At 39.7% G+C, this 21361-nt stretch overlaps 1 protein-coding gene across 2 annotated transcripts in view; it reads left to right on the top strand.

Annotated features, from left to right (window-relative positions):
• MAP3K21 (mitogen-activated protein kinase kinase kinase 21) overlaps positions 1-21361 on the top strand; it is a 57551-nt gene that overhangs the window by 28723 nt on the left and 7467 nt on the right. Inside the window, exons 5-8 of one of the 2 annotated variants that reach the window (XM_032242323.1) lie at positions 5052-5292; positions 15568-15690; positions 19129-19279; positions 19990-20087. In XM_032242323.1, coding sequence (XP_032098214.1) covers positions 5052-5292; positions 15568-15690; positions 19129-19279; positions 19990-20087 — 613 coding nt within the window. Of the gene's footprint in view, positions 1-5051; positions 5293-15567; positions 15691-19128; positions 19280-19989; positions 20106-21361 lie in introns of both variants that reach the window. The other variant, XM_032242322.1, reaches the window with a different exon arrangement.

The raw sequence follows: 21361 nt of genomic DNA, 5'->3' as shown, positions 1-21361 counted from the left end.
AATGGTTAGGGAAAAAAATACAAGCTGCCAAAATCACTGATTTTTTGAGATGGAGTTTCACTCCCGTCCCCCAGGCTGTAGCACAATGATGTGATCTTGGCTCACTGCAACCTCTGCCTCCCGGGTTCAAGCAATTCTCCTGCCTCAGCCTCCTAAATAGCTAGGATTACAGGCATGGACCACCATGCCTGGCTAATTTTTGTATTTTTAGTAGAGACAGGGTTTCATCATGTCAATCAGGCTGGTCTTAAACTCCTGACCTCAGGTGATCTGCCCACCTTGGCCTCCCAAAGTTCTGGGATTACAGGCGTGAGCCACCACACCCAGCCTAAAGTCATTTTTTAAAGTAGACATATAGGTAATTCCCTCTGTTTCTTAGATTTTTCAGTATTTGGTTACATTGAAAAATGCACAACAGTTAAATAAACGCAACTTAAGATCATGACACCATTAATGAGTAGTTAGAGTTCATAAATGAGAAACACCAATCCCATCTGCCCTGCTCTGCTCAGACACGCAGAATTGCATCTGAGTACTAGCATCGTGTCTTAAGGAGCCTCCCAGTGGGGGAGATGATAGGGAAGCCTAGGAGTCTAAGCATAGGAAGAACACAGCGGCACACAAGGGGGTGAGGACCGCAGGGGCTGCCCGGACTTTCAAGTAGAGAGGGAAGAAGCCAGTTGCATGTTATTCCAGAGTTGAGCAGTAGAACCTCTGGGTAAATGCTGCAGGAGTCGCAGCCTGGTCTCCGAGTCAACAACTTGCGATCTCTTGGAGCTGGCTGGCCTGTTTGCTTCTCCAGGACAAGACTGAATGGGAAGTCTATATGGGATTCTGAAAAATATGATAGAGCACCCCCCTGACCCGCCACCACCAATCCTTTTCAAAAATATTAAATCTTTTGTGAATGCCAGAATAGCAGCCTAGTGTGGTGGTAAAAACCAGGAACTCTGAACTAGTTAGCCCTGTTGGCATTTGGGCTCTTGCTGCCTGCTGTTTTTGGGGTCTCCAACTGACTTTGTTACTTTTGGTACCTCCTTATCTTTGGAGCCATCACTGCAACCCTGTGTCCCTCAGGGCTTGGGGGCAGGGCTGGGGGGGCGCTTAAGTGAGTCCTGTATGCAAAGCAGCTAGAGCCCTGCTTCTTAGTAAGTGCTAAGTTAAGTGTTAGCCTCAAAAAAAAAAAAAAGAAAGTGGTGGTGTTTCACAGACACTGAGGTTTCCTAGCCCAGGCGTTCTTGGGAAACTGGCTCTAAAGAGTCAGCACTGACTGGAATAGGTTCACATCCTGCAGTTCTTTGAAGCATTACTATCAATGATATCGTTGACGTGTTTCTTGGAAACTTTCATGCACTTTGTTGACTTAAAATGATGCAGGAAAGTCTCTCATTTATTTATTTTTTGTTTTTTTAATACTTTCCCAAATTGTTTCCAGGAATCCTAAAATTAGGTGTTTAATTACAAAATGAAAAAGATTTTGAAGAACAGGGGAAGACTTTGAGAAAAAAAAAATAAAGCTTCAAATCATAGAATCTAAAGTTTGGAAGTGATGTAACTCACAATTAGTTACTGGCTGGGTGTGATGGCTTGCAGCTGTAATCCTAGCACTTTGTGGGGGCCAAGGTGAGAGGACTGATTGAGCCTTGTAGGTTGAGGCTGCAATGAGCTATGATTGCACTGCTGTACTCCAGCCTGTGTGGCAGAGCAAGACCCTGTCTCAAAAAAAAAAAAAAAAAAAAAGAAAAGAAAATTTATTATTATTATTATTATTATCATCTGGAGCCAGAATCTCACTCTGTCACCCAGGCTGAAGTGCAGTGGCACAGTCTCAGCTCACTGCAACCTCTGCCTCCTGAGTTCAAGCTATTCTCCAGCCTCAGCCTCCTGAGTAGCTGGGATTACAGATGCCTGCCACCACACTCCCTCCAATAATTGTTTTTGTATTTTTAGTAGAGGTGGGGTTTCACCATGTTGGCCAGGCTGATCTCAAACTCTGGGCCTCAGATGATCCGCCTGCCTTGGCCTCCCTAAGTGCTGAGATTACAGGTGTTAGCCACAAGGCTTGGCCTTATTTTAACCCATTTTAATTGTATTTAGTTATTGACAACTATTTATGAAACTGGAAGATACAGGTATCTCTAGTGAGTTCTTAATTATATATTAAAATAAAAGCATGCTTTAAGAGTAGATGTCAGCTGTTTCTCCAATTTGAGATTTATAGTAATTTCTTTCTTTTTTTTTTTTTTTTTTTTTACTGATTTTTGAGCTATCATGTAGTGTCTGTTTTTACTTTGTATTTTATTTTTGTGCATTGCTCCTTGAAATAGAGCATTTATGATATCCTGTGGGCCTTTGGATTTACAATTAAAGCATATATAATCCTTTTTTGTTGGCTTAAAAGTTTCCAGCTACATCTTTTTTGATGAAGTAAAAAGCACCGTGTACGTGCCGTATCTCCCTTTCTTGTTCACTGATTGCTTAAGGTAGGAGGCATCAGACTTGAAATTAATGGTCAGTAACTTGGCTGTGGCCTGTGTTACTCAGTAAGCCGTAGCCTCCGTAGACACTGGGTCCTCCCTAAACTCCTGGCTCCTTATCTCTATGTGTCTGTTTTTGTGGATTTGGTGCATGCACCTGTCTGTGACCCCCCCACACACAGAGGCATGCCTTCGTTAATGATTAACAGCCACTGCCAGGGATCTGGATTTGCCATTACCAGAGTGGCCTGTGCCAAGCAATTCAACAAATATTACTGCTAGTAATCTCATCAACTGAAAGAATTATTTTGTGTTCCGTACTTTCTAAGTATTCAAAGGGTTCTTGTACCCCAGTTTTAAAATTTACTTTTGAATGTGTTAAGATTTATTCAGAAGGAAGATTACTTTTGCTGCTTTCTCTTCAATCTTATCTTTTTCTCTTTTCACATCTTAGGCAGTGATTTTTTGTTTATTATTCATGAAGTTGTTGCACAGGGATTCGTGATTCAGCTTGGAGCCTGGAATTAAAAATGGTTTTTATTCAATTGCTGTCGTAGCGACACACAGCCTAATTGAATTTGCTGTTCTTATCTCTTTCTCTTGCCGTCTCATTTAACAATAGCTAATTGGATTTATATCAACACCACTGAAAAGTATCTTAACAAAAAGGTTTAATGAGTTAGAAATTGAAAGTCGACTGGAAATTATCCTCTGCCTCCAAATACACTATAGTAAAACATCCAATTTGGACAAACTAGTTGAACAAAAGTCACTAGTTAAAAAATGGATTACAGGTTTTTTAACATATAACATTTTTTCCCTTTTTTTCAAGTAATAATTTATATCTGACACAATGTAATGAAGAAATATCCATCTGCTCTATAAATAAAATCCAACTGATACATATTAGCTGAAGTGATTTAAATACCATGTGGTCTAAAATAAATCATTTCTCCTGCCGTTTGGCTTGTGAAATTTGTTTTTAAAAATAAATTTAAAGAAAGTTTCAAAATGGAATTTCAGTCCACTTTGGTAGAATTACCATAAATTCAGAATCAGTTTGATCTGAATAAATAAATATCTTTATTATTAGCACTCCCTACTCTCTTCTTGATATTGTCTCATTTATTTGTGGGACGATGGTCTTCTGTGTTTATTTTCTATAGATAATTGTACTGATACATAGGCTCAGATTACTCTTTGAGTCCTTCTGTAAAAAGTCTAAGTCATTAGTAGATTTGAATTGCATCCTAGTCTCATGGTTTGGGTCTAGTTTCTTCCAGGAGCCCCAATCTTACTGTGTGTTTTCATGGATCAGCATTGTTGAGGTGGGCCTATTTAAAGTGTGGTCTGTTTATTATATAAAGTGGGAAATGTTTGCACAGTACTCATAGCTCTCAAAGCTCACAGCCCAAAGCTCCACCTGAAAAGGCATCTGCAGTTTTGAACAAAGACTGTGGTATTAGGGTATTCTAAGATTAAATTTGTCGGAGCAGTGTAAATAAAAGCTTGCAGATGCCTTGATTTCTGTGTGAGTGCTTGATTTCTTAGCAGGGTAATTTAGAATAGAGAATAGTTCAGTGCTACAAGGAATATTATGTCTCTGGTAAAGAACAGAACACATTTTATAGAAATAAAATATAAATGGGGATATAATTTTAAGACTTTGTAGAGTTTTTAGTTTTACTGTTTAATAATTTTTCCTAGAAGGAATAAAAGTATTTTTTTTTTAACTCATAGATTTTCTGTTTCTCAGAAGTTCAGTACTTCAAAAACCAAAATCAAGAGGAGGTTGGTAAAATTAGTAAAATTAAACTAACTTTAAATAGTATCATAACAGAGGAACTTTTATTAACTAACTCATGAGATCTGTTATAAAGTGATCATTTCCATACATCAGTGGGATCCTGAAAAGTTCTGTGTATACAGAATATATTTTCCTTTGGCTTGTAATTTTAGAGGTGGTTTCATTTTCATTTCCAACAGGCCTTCAACAGACTCCTAACACCTTAGCTTGATTTTCTCCCTTAATCTCTCCACCAAGATGTTTTATTCCCTAAGCAAAGTTGTAAATACCCTAAGGAAGTTCCAAGTAGTCTGAACTGCAATCTTCTATAACTAAAATAATGATGCTTTAGTTAATTGAGCTTGAACTTTTGGCTTTATTTTGAAATGGGTCATTCACATCTGCGCTTCGTTGCTGTGTGTTAATGCCTATTTTATGTGTCAGGTGAGAGAGGAAGAAGGAGAAATGTTAAAAACCAAGTGTAGAAAATTTATGGTGCCTCTTTTAGGATCATAAAACTAACAGAGGAGAATGGCGGTTGTGCAGAGGCTGGGGCTTTCCTTTAGGTGAGTAATCCGCTGGAAAGGTTTCAGCTCGGATTGTCCTGACTGCAAAGAATTCTGTCCCTTGAGGACCTGCTTGAGCAGGGCTTGAGCAGAGGAAGAGGGAATTTCAGCTTCTCCTTGTGCACAGGCGCCGGTGGCCGAGGGGTTGCCACTGGGGTGTGATAGACGGAATTCCATTCTTCCTGCTGGGAATGACCCCCGTGGTGTTCGTCTTTGTCGCAGGAGCTGCGATCCCGGGAAGAGGAGCTGACTCGGGCGGCTCTCCAGCAGAAGTCTCAGGAGGAGCTGCTGAAGCGGCGGGAGCAGCAGCTGGCGGAGCGCGAGATCGACGTGCTGGAGCGGGAGCTGAACATTCTGATATTCCAGCTCAACCAGGAGAAGCCCAAGGTCAAGAAGAGGAAGGGGAAGTTTAAGAGAAGTCGTTTAAAGCTCAAAGATGGACATCGAATCAGTTTACCTTCAGGTATGATCTTGTTTTCACGTTTTTGAAAGATTTTTGTGTGTCTTCCTTGTAATTAGTTTTCTCTGCTTATCAGAGCTGGGAAAGAGATGGGGAAGTAACTTTGTGCAACAGTGACTGAATGAGGATCTCCACTTGCGGGCTTAGATTCGCGGTTCTAAGGGAACGGTCTAACGAGATTCCATGTAGGAAACTGTTAGGAGCACACGGGGATCTCACTCTCAGAGTACTTTCCTATTGATGCATTAACTGACTGACTCCTTTTGAAGCTGAAGCAGAGCCGGGCGCGGTGGCTCACGCCTGTAATCCCAGCACTTTGGGAGGCCAAGGCGGGTGGATCACCTAAGGTCGGGAGTTCGAGACCAGCCTGATCAACATGGAGAAACCCCGTCTCTACTAAAATTACAAAATTAGCTAGGCGGGGTGGTGCGTGCCTGTGATACTAGCTACTTGGGAGGCTGAGGCAGGAGACTCGCTTGAACCCTGGAGGCAGAGGTTGCAGTGAGCCAAGATTGTTCCACTGCACTCCAGTGTGGGCAACAGAGCAAAACTCTGTCTCAAAAAAAAAAACAAAAGAAAGAAAAAAGAATCGAAGCAGAACCTTTTTTTAGCTGACCGTACTGAACCAACATCACATGGCATTGTGAAGATCTAAAACAACAAAACTGTTAATATTTCATCAAGTTCATTGCTTCCACAAGGATCTCTGATGTCATCTGGTATCCGGGACACTGATATTATTGTGAGCACTTTCAACAAAATGTGTCAAGTACTCTGAAGTACTTTCCCATGGGGGTTAAAATCCTTCAGGCACAAAAATCACCCAGTAAATCTAAAGAAGCTTTTTAAAACATTGTGAAAGCAACATAAAATGATTACTAAATCATTTTAGCAATGTGTTAGTAGAAACTGAAGAGAATAGGAGAAACATATCAATTGGCACATATGGATATTATTGGCTGATAATCAAAATTTATTGATCAACATAGCAGACATATTGATTCACTAAATTAAGTTCTTTAATATTAAGTATTCTACTTGATGTAAAAAAAAAATACTTCCATCGTATTTTGTTTTGTGATTCTTTCTAGTATCAGAGCAGGAAGATGGCAGAACAAGGCAGATTTCACATGTATAGGATGTGTATGAAGTATCTGTATGTCTATGTCTATACCTATCTATGGGTATATGTATATATATATTAGTGTGCTCAGATAGATTCTAGTGTTTTCCTAAGATGTTTGTTAATGGCATGGCAATTTGATTTAAAGTGCAACATGACAGTTTTGTTTTATGTTGAGTGTGTGTGATTGTCTTAATAATATGTATCATGAAACACTAGAAGCCTTGAAGCATTTAGGCAGATGTCCTCAGTTGATCAGAAAATTGCTAATTGATCAGAAAATTGCTAGTATGATGGCCAGTTGCAGTGGTTCACACCTGTAATCCCAGCACTTTGGGAGGCTGAGGTGGGTGGATTTCCTGATGTCAGGGGTTTGAGACCAACCTGGCCAATATGGTGAAACCCCCTGTCTCTACTAAAAATACAAAAATTAGTTGGGTGTGGTGGTGAGTGCCTGCAATCTCAGCTACTTGGGAAGCTGAGGTGGGAGAATTGCTTGAACCTGGAAGGTGGAGGTTGCAGTGAGCTGAGATTGTACCATTGCACTCCAGCCTGGGCAGCAAGAATGAAACTCTGTCTCAAAAAAAAAGAAAGAAGTGTGGGTATGGTGGCTCACACCTGTAATCCTAGCATTTTGGGAGGCTGAGGCAAGTGGATTGACTTCAGGAGTTTGAGACCAGCCTGGGCCTCATGGTGAAACCCCGTCTCTAATAAAATCCGCCCCCCTAAAAAAATTAGCCAGGCGTGGTGGCGGGTGCCTGTAGTCCCAGTTATGTGGGAGGCTGAGGCAGGAGAATCTCTTGAACCTGGGAGACAGAAGTTGCAGTGAGCTGAGATTGTGCCATTATACTCCAACCTGGGCAACAGTGAGAGATTCTGCCTCTAAAACAAACAAACAAACAAAAAAAACACACAGGAAAAAAAGAGAAAGAACATTGCTAGTATGAGGTTATCATGAGAATCCGGTATGTGTTCTTCATTATTTGGTTTGATGAGGTGAGAATGGACTATAGGTTCTTACTTTTACCTTCAACCTCTCTGGGGTTGGAGGTTGGGGGAAGATTTTTTCCAGGCTCTTTTCTGATGTTTTCTCTTAGCTGGAATGTTGCTTGCAGGGTTACTGACTGGTCTGTCTTATGTGTCAGTCATCCATAATTAGAGACTGGACTATTTATTTATAATGAGGCTTCAGCCTTCACACATAGATTACAGAAAAATCCAGAGGTGCACTAGATGTGAGTTTTCTTCTCCATTTCTCAGCTACGTCAGTTTTCTTCTAGCTGTGATTTGATTATGTTTTCAAAATTAATGTTTATTTTTTTCCTTGGGAAACTTTGGGGGAGGCAGAAAGGATTAAGAATCTGATGGAAAGGGGAGTAAATTTGGAAGAAAAAGTGAGAATTGTTCCAATGATTTTTTACTCTTCAGTGGTAAAATGATTAAATAAAATCTTAGCATTCCTGAGGTTAGATTTTCACCCTTGCTTTTCTTCTCAAATGTTCCTTGGCTAATGCCTTGAGTTTATTCAAAGCAGACTGAATATTATTTGACTATTTTTACCAGATTTAAAAAAAATTCCCAGATTGTATTATGCAGCTTTTCTTTTTCTGAGAAGAGAGGGGAAATTTTAGTTACACATTTATTTCCTTTTTGGCACTTAATGAAAGATTCCAGTTAAAATATAACCAAGAAATCTACTGCTATAATCCTCACCCAGCATGAAGGAATGAAATTTGGTTTCCGGAATTTTTAACATGACAGTTACCTCTTCTTCCCACAAGATGGCACTACCTTATCATCTTACTATTAATAATAGTTGTGTTACTATGGAAACTTTAGAATGCTCCAACTCTAAACACACACACATGCACCCATATTTGCTTATACAATATCCTAGACTGGGACAGGTATCCAAAAAGGGAAGTGATAATGATAAAAATAATAATTTTTTTCTTGAAGAATTCTGCTTGGTATAGAAGAGAAAACAAGCATGTGTAACTTAAAATCAAGAGAGTTAGTTGCAGTCAGTATTTATCTGCTAGAAAATTCTTTAAGTTAGTATTGTTTAACAGGGGAAAGAATCCTGGACATAGATATAGGCATAAATTTTATGACTAAGACTTCAAAGCACAGGCAACAAAAACCAAAAATAGACAATTGGGACTACATTAAACCAAAAAGCTTCTGCACAGCAAAGGAAATAATCAACAGAGTGAAGAGACAACCTATAGATTGGGAGAAAATCTACAGATGGTAGAAGGGAATGGTGCAGAATATACAAAGAACTCGAGTAACTCAACAGCAAAAACACAAATAATTTGATTTAAAATTGGGCAAAGGAACTGAATAGACATTTCTCAAAAGAAGACATAAAAATGGCCAGCAAACATAGGAAGAAATGCTTAGCATCACTAATCATCAGGGAAATGCTAATGAAAGTCACAGTGAGCTCTCTCGCCTTAGTTAGAATGGCTATTATCAAAGAGACGAAAAAGAGTAAATGTTGGTGAGGATGTGGAGAAAAGGAAACTCTTATACACATTCTCTTGTAATTTTGTCCTTGAGAATTATGGCCTGATCATTTTAAATCTATGGCTATTTGTAGCTAGTGGGAATGTAAATTAGTATAGCCATTGTGGAAAACCGTGTGGAGGTCTCTCAAAAAAAAAAAAAAAACTAAACTAAACTAAACTAAAAATAGAACTACTATATGATCCAGGAATTCCACTACCAGATATTTACTCAAAGGAAAAGAAATCTGTATATAAAGGGATATCTGCAATCCCATGTTTATGGCAGCACTATTCACCTTGGCGAAGATGAGGAATCAAGCTAAGCATCCATCAATGGATGAATGAATTAAGAAAATGTGGTGTGTTTACCTGATGGAATACTATTCAGCCGTAAAACAAGAATTAAATTCTATCTTTTGTGGCAACATGGATGAGCCTGGAGGACATTATGTTAAGTGAAGTGAGTCAGACACGAGAAAATAAATACTGCATGTTCTCACGTATATGTGGGAGTGAAAAAAAATTGGAGCCCATGGAAGTAGAGAGAATTGCGGTTATTAGGCTGGGAAGGGCTTGAGGGGAGGGGAGGCTGGAGAGAGGTTAGTTAATGGATACCAAATTACAGCTAGATAGGAGGAATGAGTCCTGGTATTCTGCAACATATTCTATAAGGTGAATATGGTTAGCTATATAATTTATTGTATATTTTCAAAAAGCCAGAAGAGAGGATATTGAATGTTCATAACACAAAGAAATGATCAAAACCCAAAGTGATACATATGCTGATTACCCTGACTTCATCATTATATATGGTAAACAAGTACCAAAGCATCATTCTGTACCCCATAAATGTGTATAATTGTTATGGGTTGACACAAAACAAAGAGAAACAAACTCTAATACTGTTAAATGGTACACTGTTCAGGGACAAACTTCTGGTAAGTGGTAGATGGAACGCGATGCTGTCCTTTCACGGAGTTTTACCAACTTCTTGAACCCCTTTGGCAGGATTTTCCCTATGCATAACAAGCAATTCTACGAAATATATTCGAGTCCTCCAAGCTGACCCTTAATATTTGTGCCTGCAGATCTTACAAAAATTTGGGATTAAATATGAGTAATTACATTCCCTTATAATTTTGTCCTCGAGAATTATTGCTGATTGTTTTTAATCTTATGGGTATGTAACTATGTGATTTTTTTCCTCCCGGAATTTCTTCATGGCTGGCTACAAATAAGGAAGATTAATGCCTACAGAGTAAGAAAGTAATAATCTAGGATCATCATTTTATTAACTATGCTTTGTGATTATGTAGTATTTTTCTTGGAACCTGCAAGAGGAAAAAGTATAGTAATAGTGGATATTTTTATGTTGTGAATACATCTATATTGATTGGTCCTTCTGTTTATGTTTATTTCTAACTGAAGTTGTGTTTTTTGGACACATTAATACAAGACAAAGGCTTTAAAGCCTCCAAAAGTTGGTATGTGACTAAAGCAGTGGCATTCTCACTTTGACTGCTTCAGAAGTGCCCAAAGCCTGCAAAAACCATCTACCTCACAGGTATGCAAGTGAGTAAAGGTTGGATGGAAGAGAGCACATAACCTCACCTGGTTTCTTTGGAGAATGCACTGCTTTTCATCTGCAAACGGAAGCCTCCCACTGAGGCAGTATTAGCTTTCTTAGTGAAATGTTCATATTGCCAGCAAAAATACTAGGATAGGTTTGACTCAAAAGCCTGTGATTGAACTATGGCTGCCACGACCTGGCATCTTGAGAACCACAATTCTAGTGAGTACAAAGAAAAGCTGAGCAAGGCCCTGGGCATTTTAACAGTTCAGCTTTGGTTTTCCTAAATGTTTAGCTGGCACAGACTCAACCTTTCATTGCTTCAAAGGGACAAGGATGTTCATGATAAAGAATATTTTCTTTCTGTTTGCAACATAAAGAGTGCTTGTTCTGTGTTTTTTTCTTTTTTATTGTACTTTAGGTTCTGGGGTACATGTGCAGATCATGCAGAATTGTTTCATAAGTACACGCATGGCAACGTGGCTTGCTGCCTTAATCCCCCCACACCTATATCTGGTATTTCTCCCCTCATTATCCCTCCCCATCCTCCCCACCTCTGCTGTCCCTCCCCTAGCCTCCCCCCTGCCCCCCGACCGCAGTGTGTGATGCTCCCCTCCCTGTGTCCACGTGTTCTAATTGTTCAACACCCACCTATGAGTGATAACATATGGTGTTTGGTTTTCTGTTCTTGTGTCCGTTTGCTGAGAATGATGGTTTCCAGATTCATCCATGTCCCTATGAAGGACACAAACTCATCGTTTTTTATGGCTGCGTAATATTCCATGGTGTATACATGCCACATTTTCTTTATCCAGTCTATCCATGATGGACATTTGGGTTTGTTCCAGGTCTTTGCTATTGTTAACAGTGCCGCAATGAACGTATGTGTGCATGCGTCTTTATAATAGAACAATTTATAATTCTTTGGGTATATACCCAGTAATGGGATTGCTGGGTCAAATGGTATTTCTATTTCTATATGTGGGTGTTTTTGGAAGCTCAGAAGCACTCTGAATCTTAGGTGTTGTTAAAACGCAGCCTTGTATCTTTGCTGCTCACCCATGGCTTTCCACGTGTTCCATGTTGGTTTCCTAACCTGTGCTTAGTATTTCTTGCCCCATCATTGGTCCCAAATAACTTGTCAAGCAAATCCTGTGGCTTGGTTCTTGGCTTGTCTTCTGCTATTGACAGGAGGGCTCCTCTTGCCATAAGTTTTCAGAGCATTTGTTTCTATCGTGTTATAACAATCAGGTGGCCACCTGAACATTTACAAATGACTTTAGTCTAAAATAAACTGTTTCCTTTCTATGACTAAAAATACTATTTCCTTTGACCACCTCCTTCCCCTAATAATCACCACTACCTCGTCTAGTCAGTTCTTTACTCAGCTGCTGTGCCTTGGCCAAGTCTTTCAAAGGGTATAACTTGGGGCCAGGTGCAACCATGACTCATGCCTGGCATCCCAGCACTTTGGAAGGCCAAGGCAGGTGGATTGCTTGAGCCCAGGAGTTTAAGACCAGCCTGGGCAACATGGGGAAACCCCATTTTTACAAAAATTAGCTGGGCATGGTGGTGCACGCCTGTAGTCCCAGCTACTCAGGAGGCTGAGGTAGGAAAATTGCTTGATCCAATTTTCACTGGGGAGGTACAGGCTGCAGTGGGCTGAGATTGCACCACTGCACTCCTTCCAGGGCAACAGAGTGAAATCTTATCTTTAAAAAAAAAGTATGACTCAGCAAATGGAGGAGCCTCCCATTTGGTCTTTCCTTTCAGTTCAGTTTGTTTTCCAAATCTCCTCCATCCTCCTGTGTATTACTCAGCAACTCACTTTCAAGCACCAGCCTGATCCTGTAGATGAACCTTGAATAACTTTCTCTGTCAACAGACACTGAGGATCTGCTGTGTGGGTGATGTTAAAATACATATGCAGTCTCTGCACTCATGTTTCCCACAGAGAAAATATTCATTCAGCAAAGCTTTCTGAGCACCTGTTATGTGCAAGGCACTGTGCCAGTCTGAAGTCATGGAGGCTGTCATGGTCTCTGCCCATAGAGCACTTACCTTATAATGAGGGAGGGGGCAGAACTTAAGCTGATAATTAAATACTTGTTTGCTTTCTGTAACCCTTAACTGCTGTGAGGGAAAAGTCACATGACAGTGATTAATGCAGAGATGTAACCTGGTCTAAGGTGATCATAAAAGGCTTCCTAAAGGAGTTCAAAACCAGCCTGGACAACATGGTGAAACCCCACCTATACTAAAATACAAGAAAAAAAATCAGCCAGGCGTGTCAGCGTGCACCTGTAGTCTCAGCTACTCAGGAGGCTGAGGCAGGAGAATTGCTTGAACCCAGGAGGCTGAGGTTGCAGTGAGCCAAGATTGTGCCACTGCACTTCAGCCTGGGCACAATAAATCAAGACTCCGTCTCCAAAAAGAAAAAAAAAAAAAAAAAAAGAAGAAGTAACACTTAAATTGAGACTTGATGCAGGAATTTACCAAATACAGAAGAGGAAGGAAGAGAATAGGCTGAGAGCACATGCGGAGGAAACTTGGTTTCTTCCAGGAATTAAAAAAAGTCCAGTGTGCTTTGAATGGGGCTCAGCACCCTGTGCCCTATAGGCCCAATCTTGCCTCTACCTGTTTTGTGCAGCTATGAGCTCAGAATGGTTTTTACACTTTTAAATGCTTGAAAAAAATCAAAGAGGAAGAAGACTATTTCATTGTACCTGACATGATATGAAACTGATATGAAATTTCAATATCCACAAAGATCGCTTTACTGGGACACATTCATCTGTGTGTTGTCCTTGGCTGCTTTCTCTCACATCGGTGGAGTCAGGCAGTTGTTACAGAGACTGTGCTACTCACAGAGCCTAAAATGGGGCACTTTGCAGAAAAAGTATGCTGACCCTTCTTTTAGTTCATGACAAGTGACAGGAGAATGGGGCAAGATGAGGCTGAAGCAGAAAGAACTCAGACTCAGATTTGCAGGGACTTACAGAATGTGTTACAATTTTAATCTGTAACTTAAGAATCATGAGAGGCCTTTGAACAATTTTAAGCAGAGGAATGACGTGTCAGTCAGGCATATTAAAATGCATCTGGCTGCCGTGAAGTGGACTTGGGAGGCCAAATGTGGATACAGGAAGATGGACACAAGGCATTGTAGCAGGCTAGGTATGACATGGCAATGGCTGTGTAGATGGAGAGAACAAAAGGAAGAAAACTAACATTTATTGAGCATTTATTATGTCCCAAGCCCTGTGGTAAATACTTTTTATACTTCTTTGCACTGAATTTTTCATAGTACTCCTATGAAATAGGAATAATTGGTTCTATTCCATTTTTGTCAGTGAAGATACTAAGACTTCAAGACCTTAAGTTACTTTCTCAAAAATTCATATGGCTGTGGTAGAACTGGGATTCAGATCCAAGTTTGCTAACTCCAGAACCTGGAATATCAATTTCTCTACTACAAGAAAAATATATAGCACAGAATTTACCTGATATTTTGCAGTTGGTGGACATGTAGATCAAGGAAAAGACAGTATCAAGACAAGTATTCAGATTTCTAGTATGAATAATTGGGTAGCTGTCTTTGCCTACCAACTTCCAAATCCTCTTCATCTCGAGTAGCAGTTCATTCATTAAAGTTCTTTAAAGTATAACTTCCAAAAAAGGTAAGTTATAGTTCTCTTGCAAATATGAAATAAACATATATCAATATTTTTTATTAAACTCATTCATCCTTGAGGAGCCAGATAAAACCAGTTCGAATGAGAATTCGAGGAGTGAGGTATTTATGGGCAAATTAATAGAGGAATGCTGGATTTGATTGCTGGGTTAAATGAAAACCTTGTCGATGTCTAATATGGCAATAAACCATAACCTTTGTGATTGTCTTTTTCTCCAGACAGAAGTTATTTGCATCATCACCAGACAAAATCTGCAAGTTAACCTCTGCTTTTATCTAGTTATAAAAATAACTCAGTCAGTAAAAAAGCAATCAATCAAAGGTTAAGCTCAGCTCTGCACTAACAGAATATCCAGTAATGTCTTTTACCTCCTGCCAAGTTGTTAATGATTTTCCTGACAGTTTATGAAGTTTTCCCAGAAACACCCCTCTTTCCTCTGGTAATATTGCTTTCTCTTCATATATACCTATAGATCTTGGTGTATCTCTACCATCTTACAGTTAGATAATAAGAGCCAGCATTTGTAGAATGCCTAGAAGACAAAATATTTTTAATTTAAGTTTTCTGTGTTATTTACCACCGCAACAACCATGTGAAATATTGTTGTTCACTTTAGCAGGTGGTGAAACAGACTCAGAGCAGTTCCTTACTTGCTTGAGGTCCATAGTTTGTTATGTTATGAGAAACAGAACTCATTTAAATCCAGGGCCATTTTATTTTATTTATTCATTTATTTGTTTGAGACAGTCTCTCCCTGTGTCGCCCAGACTGGGGTGCAGTGGTGTGATCTCAGCTCACTGCAACCTCCGCTTCCCAGATTCAAGCAATTTTCTTGCCTCAGCTGCCCAAGTAGCTGGGATTACAGGTGTGTGCCACCACACCCAGCTAATTTTTGTGTTTATAGTAGAGACGAGATTTTGCCGTGTTGGCCAGACTGGTCTTGAACTCCTAACCACAGTGATCTGCTCGCCCCAGCCTCACGAAGTGTTGGGATTTCAGGGGTGAGCTACCTTATTCAGCCTCAATTTTAGTTTTAAGTATCTCAGACCGAATGTAGATGACTCTTTCTTCCCAGATTATAAATTCTTTAGTGATTCAGTGCTTTCATATTTTCCTGTGTGTGTGTGTGTGTATGTGTGTGTGTGTGCGTGTGTGTGCGTGTGCATTTGTGTCACTATACCCAACATATAAGCTCTGAATCAGTATCTATTGACTTGAACCCCAAGAAGTAAGAAACCAAAATTAGAAGTCTATTCTGAAATACACTTTGCAGTTAGGGTCTGACAACTTTTGCTTTTATTGCTGTGTGCCAAAGACATGGCTATGAAGATAACTGAAAAACAGGAAATATCAGGTCTCCCTTTTTGCATCCAACAGATTTCCAGCACAAGATAACCGTGCAGGCCTCTCCCAACTTGGACAAACGGCGGAGCCTGAACAGCAGCAGTTCCAGTCCTCCGAGCAGCCCCACAATGATGCCCAGACTCCGAGCCATACAGTGTGAGCTCTCTGCACGGCCATGGGGGCTTCTATGTTGATTTCTCTCCTTTCACTTGACTTAGATTCAAGTTGAGTGGATGTGTTTTCATAGCAGGTTGTGAATGAGCATGGGACATTTCGTAGGTGCCACAACTATTTCAGAAAAAAAACTTCAGTTCAGGTTCCTTCGTCCAGTTTTCTTCTACTCACAACAAATGAATTTTAGATTCTGTGCAGTTGTTGTTGCAACCTGGCCCCAGAGTAGAAAGTGACACAACATCTTGAGACATTTTGTCAAACACTTACATGCAAAGTGAGCATAACCTAATTATGTCATCAGCCATTTGTGTCAGGATACTTTGAAAAAATGAAATCAGGAATTCAGGATTACTTCCATTTCTTTCATTGTTTTGTGAGAGGAAAAAAATTTTGCTTTTCAGGATTTAACTTTAATTCACTTTAGGTTTGATCAACCTAATACTTAAAAACTCCTTGTAGTACTTTGGTTTTAGACAAAGCATTCATTCTGGAGGAGAGCGTGCAGACAGCTGACTTGCCTGGCACCTTTGCATTGTGAGAGTTTCAGTTAGGCTATGAATCAGAGTTCAGTGGATGAAATAAAATTACTAATTTTTTTCAAAGCGGAGTCCAAATAAACCCCTAAAAGTAGGCTAAGCAGAAGAATGTGATTAATGTGGATGTCTGTAAGTAATGTGGTAATTAGCCTAAGTCTGTGTTAAACCATTCATTTAGATCCTCTCTTTTCTCCACCAAACTTAATTCCTTGCTGTTTACCCATCCTTATTTGGAGGAAAAAAAAATCCAAAAGAAAATTCTGTCTAATGAAGCTTGCATGGAATCTCGTTTTTCCCTCCTCTTTTGATAATGAAAACCTTGGCACTAGCAGAGATTTCTTTTGCAAGTTCCCAGACACCAGGATCCCTGCAGAGAAACGGTATCTAAATTAGGCTGTAGTCTTAGAACTTAAAGGACCGTCATTTATTATTATAACTGATCTGTTTTTCTGAGAATGCATTTTGCATAAAGCCATATCTCAAACCTTGCCTTTGCCTAGGCAGAGTAAAGGCCTAATTAAAGGAGGGAGAAAGGGCTCCTGGGCTGGTCTCCCAGCTCCGTGAAGGGACAAGCAGATGGGATGCCGTGCCACCCCTACTTTTGCCCAGCCACTCCTCTACCCTCTTTCCTCTGTCTTCACCTTCTGCCCTGGGGAAAACCACCTCACAGAAGACAGGAAGTGGTACTGGGCAGGCCTGATGGGGCTCAAGATGCGTACCAGTTAAAGCAAATACTTTGAGATTTCAAATGAATTCCAACCCTGTAGAGTTGAGATGCAACCAGCTTAGGGAGGCTCATCCTTGGCGCTCCTTCTCAGAAGTAGCATGGTGGAAAGGTTCTAATCCAGACATTCCACACAGGATCAGCTTTGTGTGCGGCAGCTGTTGGCTTAAGCTCTCCAGCCTGGATGTTGCCTATCTTCATTGTGACCCTGGGTGCTCCAAAGACTCCTCATGTCTTCACATCTGTGCACACCCCCATTCAATTCTGAAAACAGCCTCATTGAGTGGATACTTTTATGATCCTCAAATGAGGCACAGAGAAATTACCATTAACCTGACCCAAGTTGGCAGCTACTAAGTGGAGAAGCTGGATTCAGACACATCTTCGGAATGTAGATTGCACTGTCCGTTTCTGGCCTTTTAGTACAAGAAAAGTTCAATAAATGTGGAAACAAAAGAGAAACCAGAGGAGCAAATCAAGAGAGGAAGGAAAGTAGGAAGGGGGAGGAAGGAGAGAAGACTAAAGCCGAGAGTGTAGATAGCTCTGGGAGTGTAGATTGCTCAGTCAGTCATGTAGGTGCCATAAACTTGGGTCTAATAACCCCCGCCGAAAGCTCTTCCTGCTCTGCTGCCCTTACTTAAATGAAAACTGCTGATCCACTTAGCTCTCATTCTACTGTAAAACTCTCTTAATAAAAATAATAAACAGCTGATTCAAGATTGTTACACATACACATGTACATTTAGGCATGTATCCACATTTACATGCACAGATGTGATATATGTATATTTTAAAATTTGGGAAATATTGACATAAACATCATCCACCATGTGTCCAATTTTACAAAATGATATAAAGGAGTTAAATTTCCCTCTACATAGCAGTCCTCTCCATCAAATTTCAACACTTCAGTAAGTTTGGTATCTGTGTTTAGTAACTCATCCTCTGTATGTATGTGTGTATATACAGGTACACATAAACACATAATTTTTAATGAAAATGTATTATATGTAATATTAAATATAATAAAAACATATATTATCTGTACCTCATTTTTGTTATGGTCACAGAGTATTCCACTGTATAGCATAACATTTCAAACTGTTTTTAAAACATCTAGTATGCTTCAGATATTTTTCCTGCAAATGTGTATTAATAGTAATTTTCCCCAGTGATTTCCGAATCACTTTCTTTTTTTTTCTTTTAAGACAGAGTCTGGCACTGTCGCTCAGGCTGGAGCACAGTGGCATGATCCTGGCTCACTGCAACCTCCACTGTTTGGGTTCAAGTGATCCTTGTGCCTCAGCCTCCCTAGTAGCTGGGATTACAGCCTGCTACCATGCCCAGCTAATTTTTTGTATTTTTAGTAGAAACAGGGTTTCACCACATTGGCCAGGATGGTCTCAAACTCCTGACCTCATGATTCACCCGCTTCAGCCTCCCAAAGTGCTGGAATTACAGGCATGAGCCACTGCGCCCAGCCCCAAATCATTTTTAAGCACAGTTAAATTAGAGGGATAGCATGTAAGTGTTTAGCAAAATGTGGATATTAAACATGAATATACATCATCCTGTGAGGTAGTGAAAAAAGCAAGACATGGAAAACTGTTTAAATATTTTCAAGTTTTAAAAGGTAACTGTAACCAAAGTGTTGTCATGACTGCGCACAATTGTGATGACCAATAAATAAATAATAGAAATAAATTGTGATGACTAATGAAAAATCAGTTGAAATTAAAATTTAAAAATATATGATGTTTGTGCCTCTAGTTCAAAACTTTAACTGATTTGGTTAAAAAATTAGAGCACTAAGTTCATTTTAAGTTACGTGTTTAGTTTGGCATTTTCCACCCCAATTACAAGAAAATCCTAATTGTTGCAAAATGCTAAATAAATAGATTAAAAATGTATTCAAATCTTTGCTGCTAATTTACCTCGAATGTATATCTTTTCTGTTAACTTACTGCACTTTTCTTGATGCTTTTATGATCAGAGAAAAAAACTTACCAGAGATTGGGTAAAATAAATAATTTCCTCATTGTTTTCATGTTTTGAGTAAGGTAGTTTCACAACTGGTCTGATTCATTTAGCTTTTGGTAATAAGCCAATACGGGTTAATAGGATTGTTGAGGTTAATACAGTTAACGATGCTCTGTTTAGTGACTTCAGATGAAAGCAATAAAACTTGGGGAAGGAACGCAGTCTTTCGACAAGAAGAATTTGAGGATGTAAAAAGGAATTTTAAGAAAAAAGGTTGTACCTGGGGACCAAATTCCATTCAAATGAAAGAAAGAGCCGATTGTAAAGAAAGGTAGGTGTGTGGTGTCTGGTGGTATTTGTTGCATTATGTGACAAATCTATTCCTGTGTTAATATCACATGAGCCAGACTTAACTTTCAAAAAACAAATGAATCAATACAGAGATTTCTGAATATCAACTTAATTTTCTAGGGTGACTTTATCATGCTAAATTAACTATTATTGAGTTAAGCGGTTAGAAAATTTCTCTGAGATTTTTCCAGTCTCATTTTTAGGTTTTGTTTGTACTTTGTCAGCTGTTCAAAACTGAGTACAAGGCTGGGTATGGTGGCTCACGCCTGAAATCCCAGCACTTTGGGAGGCCGAGGCGGGTGGATCACAAGGGCAGGAGATCAAGACCATCCTGGCCAACACGGTGAAACCCTGTGTCTACTAAAAATACAGAAATTAGCTGGGCCTGGTGGTGTGTACCTGTAGTCGCAGCTACTCGGGAGGCTGAGATAGGAGAATTGCTTGAACCTGGGAGGTGGAGGCTGCCGTGAACTGAAGTTGTGCTACTGCACTCCAGCCTGGCAACAGAGCAAGATTCCGTCTCAAAAAAAAAAGGGGGGGGGGGGAGAAAGAAAAAAGAAAAAACTAAAAAACGGAGTACAAATGTGTTCTCTTTACTACCTTAAAAATATTGTTGGCCTGTATTCACCAAAACCTAATTGGTGTGTTGTGTGCTTCTATCTTATGAAAAGAAACATTTTTCTCTTACAGGATAAGACCTCTATCCGATGGCAACAGTCCTTGGTCGACTATCTTAATAAAAAATCAGAAAACCATGCCCTTGGCTTCATTGTTTGTGGACCAGCCAGGTAAATGTGCTTCAGGAGGTAGGATTAGCTTGAGCTGTCCTTGGCATCTGATTGTACTGAAGCTTTGCTTTTCATAGTCTCACGTGGTCATTAAAATAGCAGAGGGGAGATTGGCAAGTAATAAATAGCATTTCTTAAGATCAGAAGTTATTTTCTGTCAAGTCTTTATGGCAAGAAGTAATTAGGCTTCACATGTTTTTTTGGGGGATTTGTAATTCCTCTTCCTTACCAGAAAAATTACTATCATAATTAATTATGTAAAACCAAGTTAATTTAGTGTAGGAAATATTAGATGTAAAAACATAGACCTCCCTGAAAGTTCTGCGGAGATTAAGGGATATGGCTTCTGGCTATATTGCCACCCATTGACTTGATGAAATCCGATGAAGCAGGTTAACCATGAAAAGCTTACAAAAACTAGCCACGGTGTGGTGGTGTATCTCCGTAATCTCAGCTACTCAGGAGGCTGAGGCAGGAGAATCACTTGCACCTGGGAGCCAGAGGTGCAGTGAGCCAAGACTGCACCACTGTACTCCAGTCTGAGTGATAAGAGTGAATGAGACTCCATCTCTGAATAAATAAATAAATAAATAGGAAAATCAACTAAATCTACTAAATCTAAAATGTAAAAATCTTGAAGAGTTTTACATAGGACTTCCTATTTCATTTAAATGAATCATAATGAGTTGCTTTTGCTATTCAATAGTTACATTCAATATTCAGTATTAAAAGATTGAAGAGATGGAAATCATTAGCAGTTACTAACAAAATAAAATTGGTCTTTACACTTGACCATTTAGGCAGCCTCTTTGGTACTTTGTTCAAATTAAAGATGCTTTAGCAAGACACAATGTAAATTTCTTGAATTTGTTATCAGCACTGGGCTCAATTTCACAAGCACCTTTGCACTCACTACCTGGGTTCAGCTTCTCCTTCTGAAGGTTCTCCTTTATGAAGGAAAAGGGAGCTTGGGTCAGCAATGTCAGGGAGTGGAAGGAGTAGGAATGGAGGAAAAAGAGGGCACCCAAACAGAAGGCACCACAGGGAAGAGCACAGGGCTGTTTGGAGAAAGAAAGCTGGCACCCCAAATTGTCCAGATCAGCAGTCCCCAATCTTTATGGCACCAGAGACCAGTTTCATGGATGACAGTTTTTCCATGGACCAGTGTGGTGGGGATGGTTTCCGGATGATTTAATCACATGGCATTTATTGTGCACTTTGTTTCTATAATCATTACACTGTAAGATATAATGAAATAATTCTACAACTCACCA

Source organism: Sapajus apella, unplaced genomic scaffold (assembly GCF_009761245.1).
Source record: "Sapajus apella isolate SASKATOON/1434 unplaced genomic scaffold, GSC_monkey_1.0 scaffold49, whole genome shotgun sequence".
In the NCBI taxonomy this organism is placed as follows: Eukaryota; Metazoa; Chordata; class Mammalia; order Primates; family Cebidae; genus Sapajus; species Sapajus apella.
The sequence above is the reverse complement of the archived record's forward strand: the minus strand, read 5'-3'. Positions and strand labels throughout refer to the sequence as shown.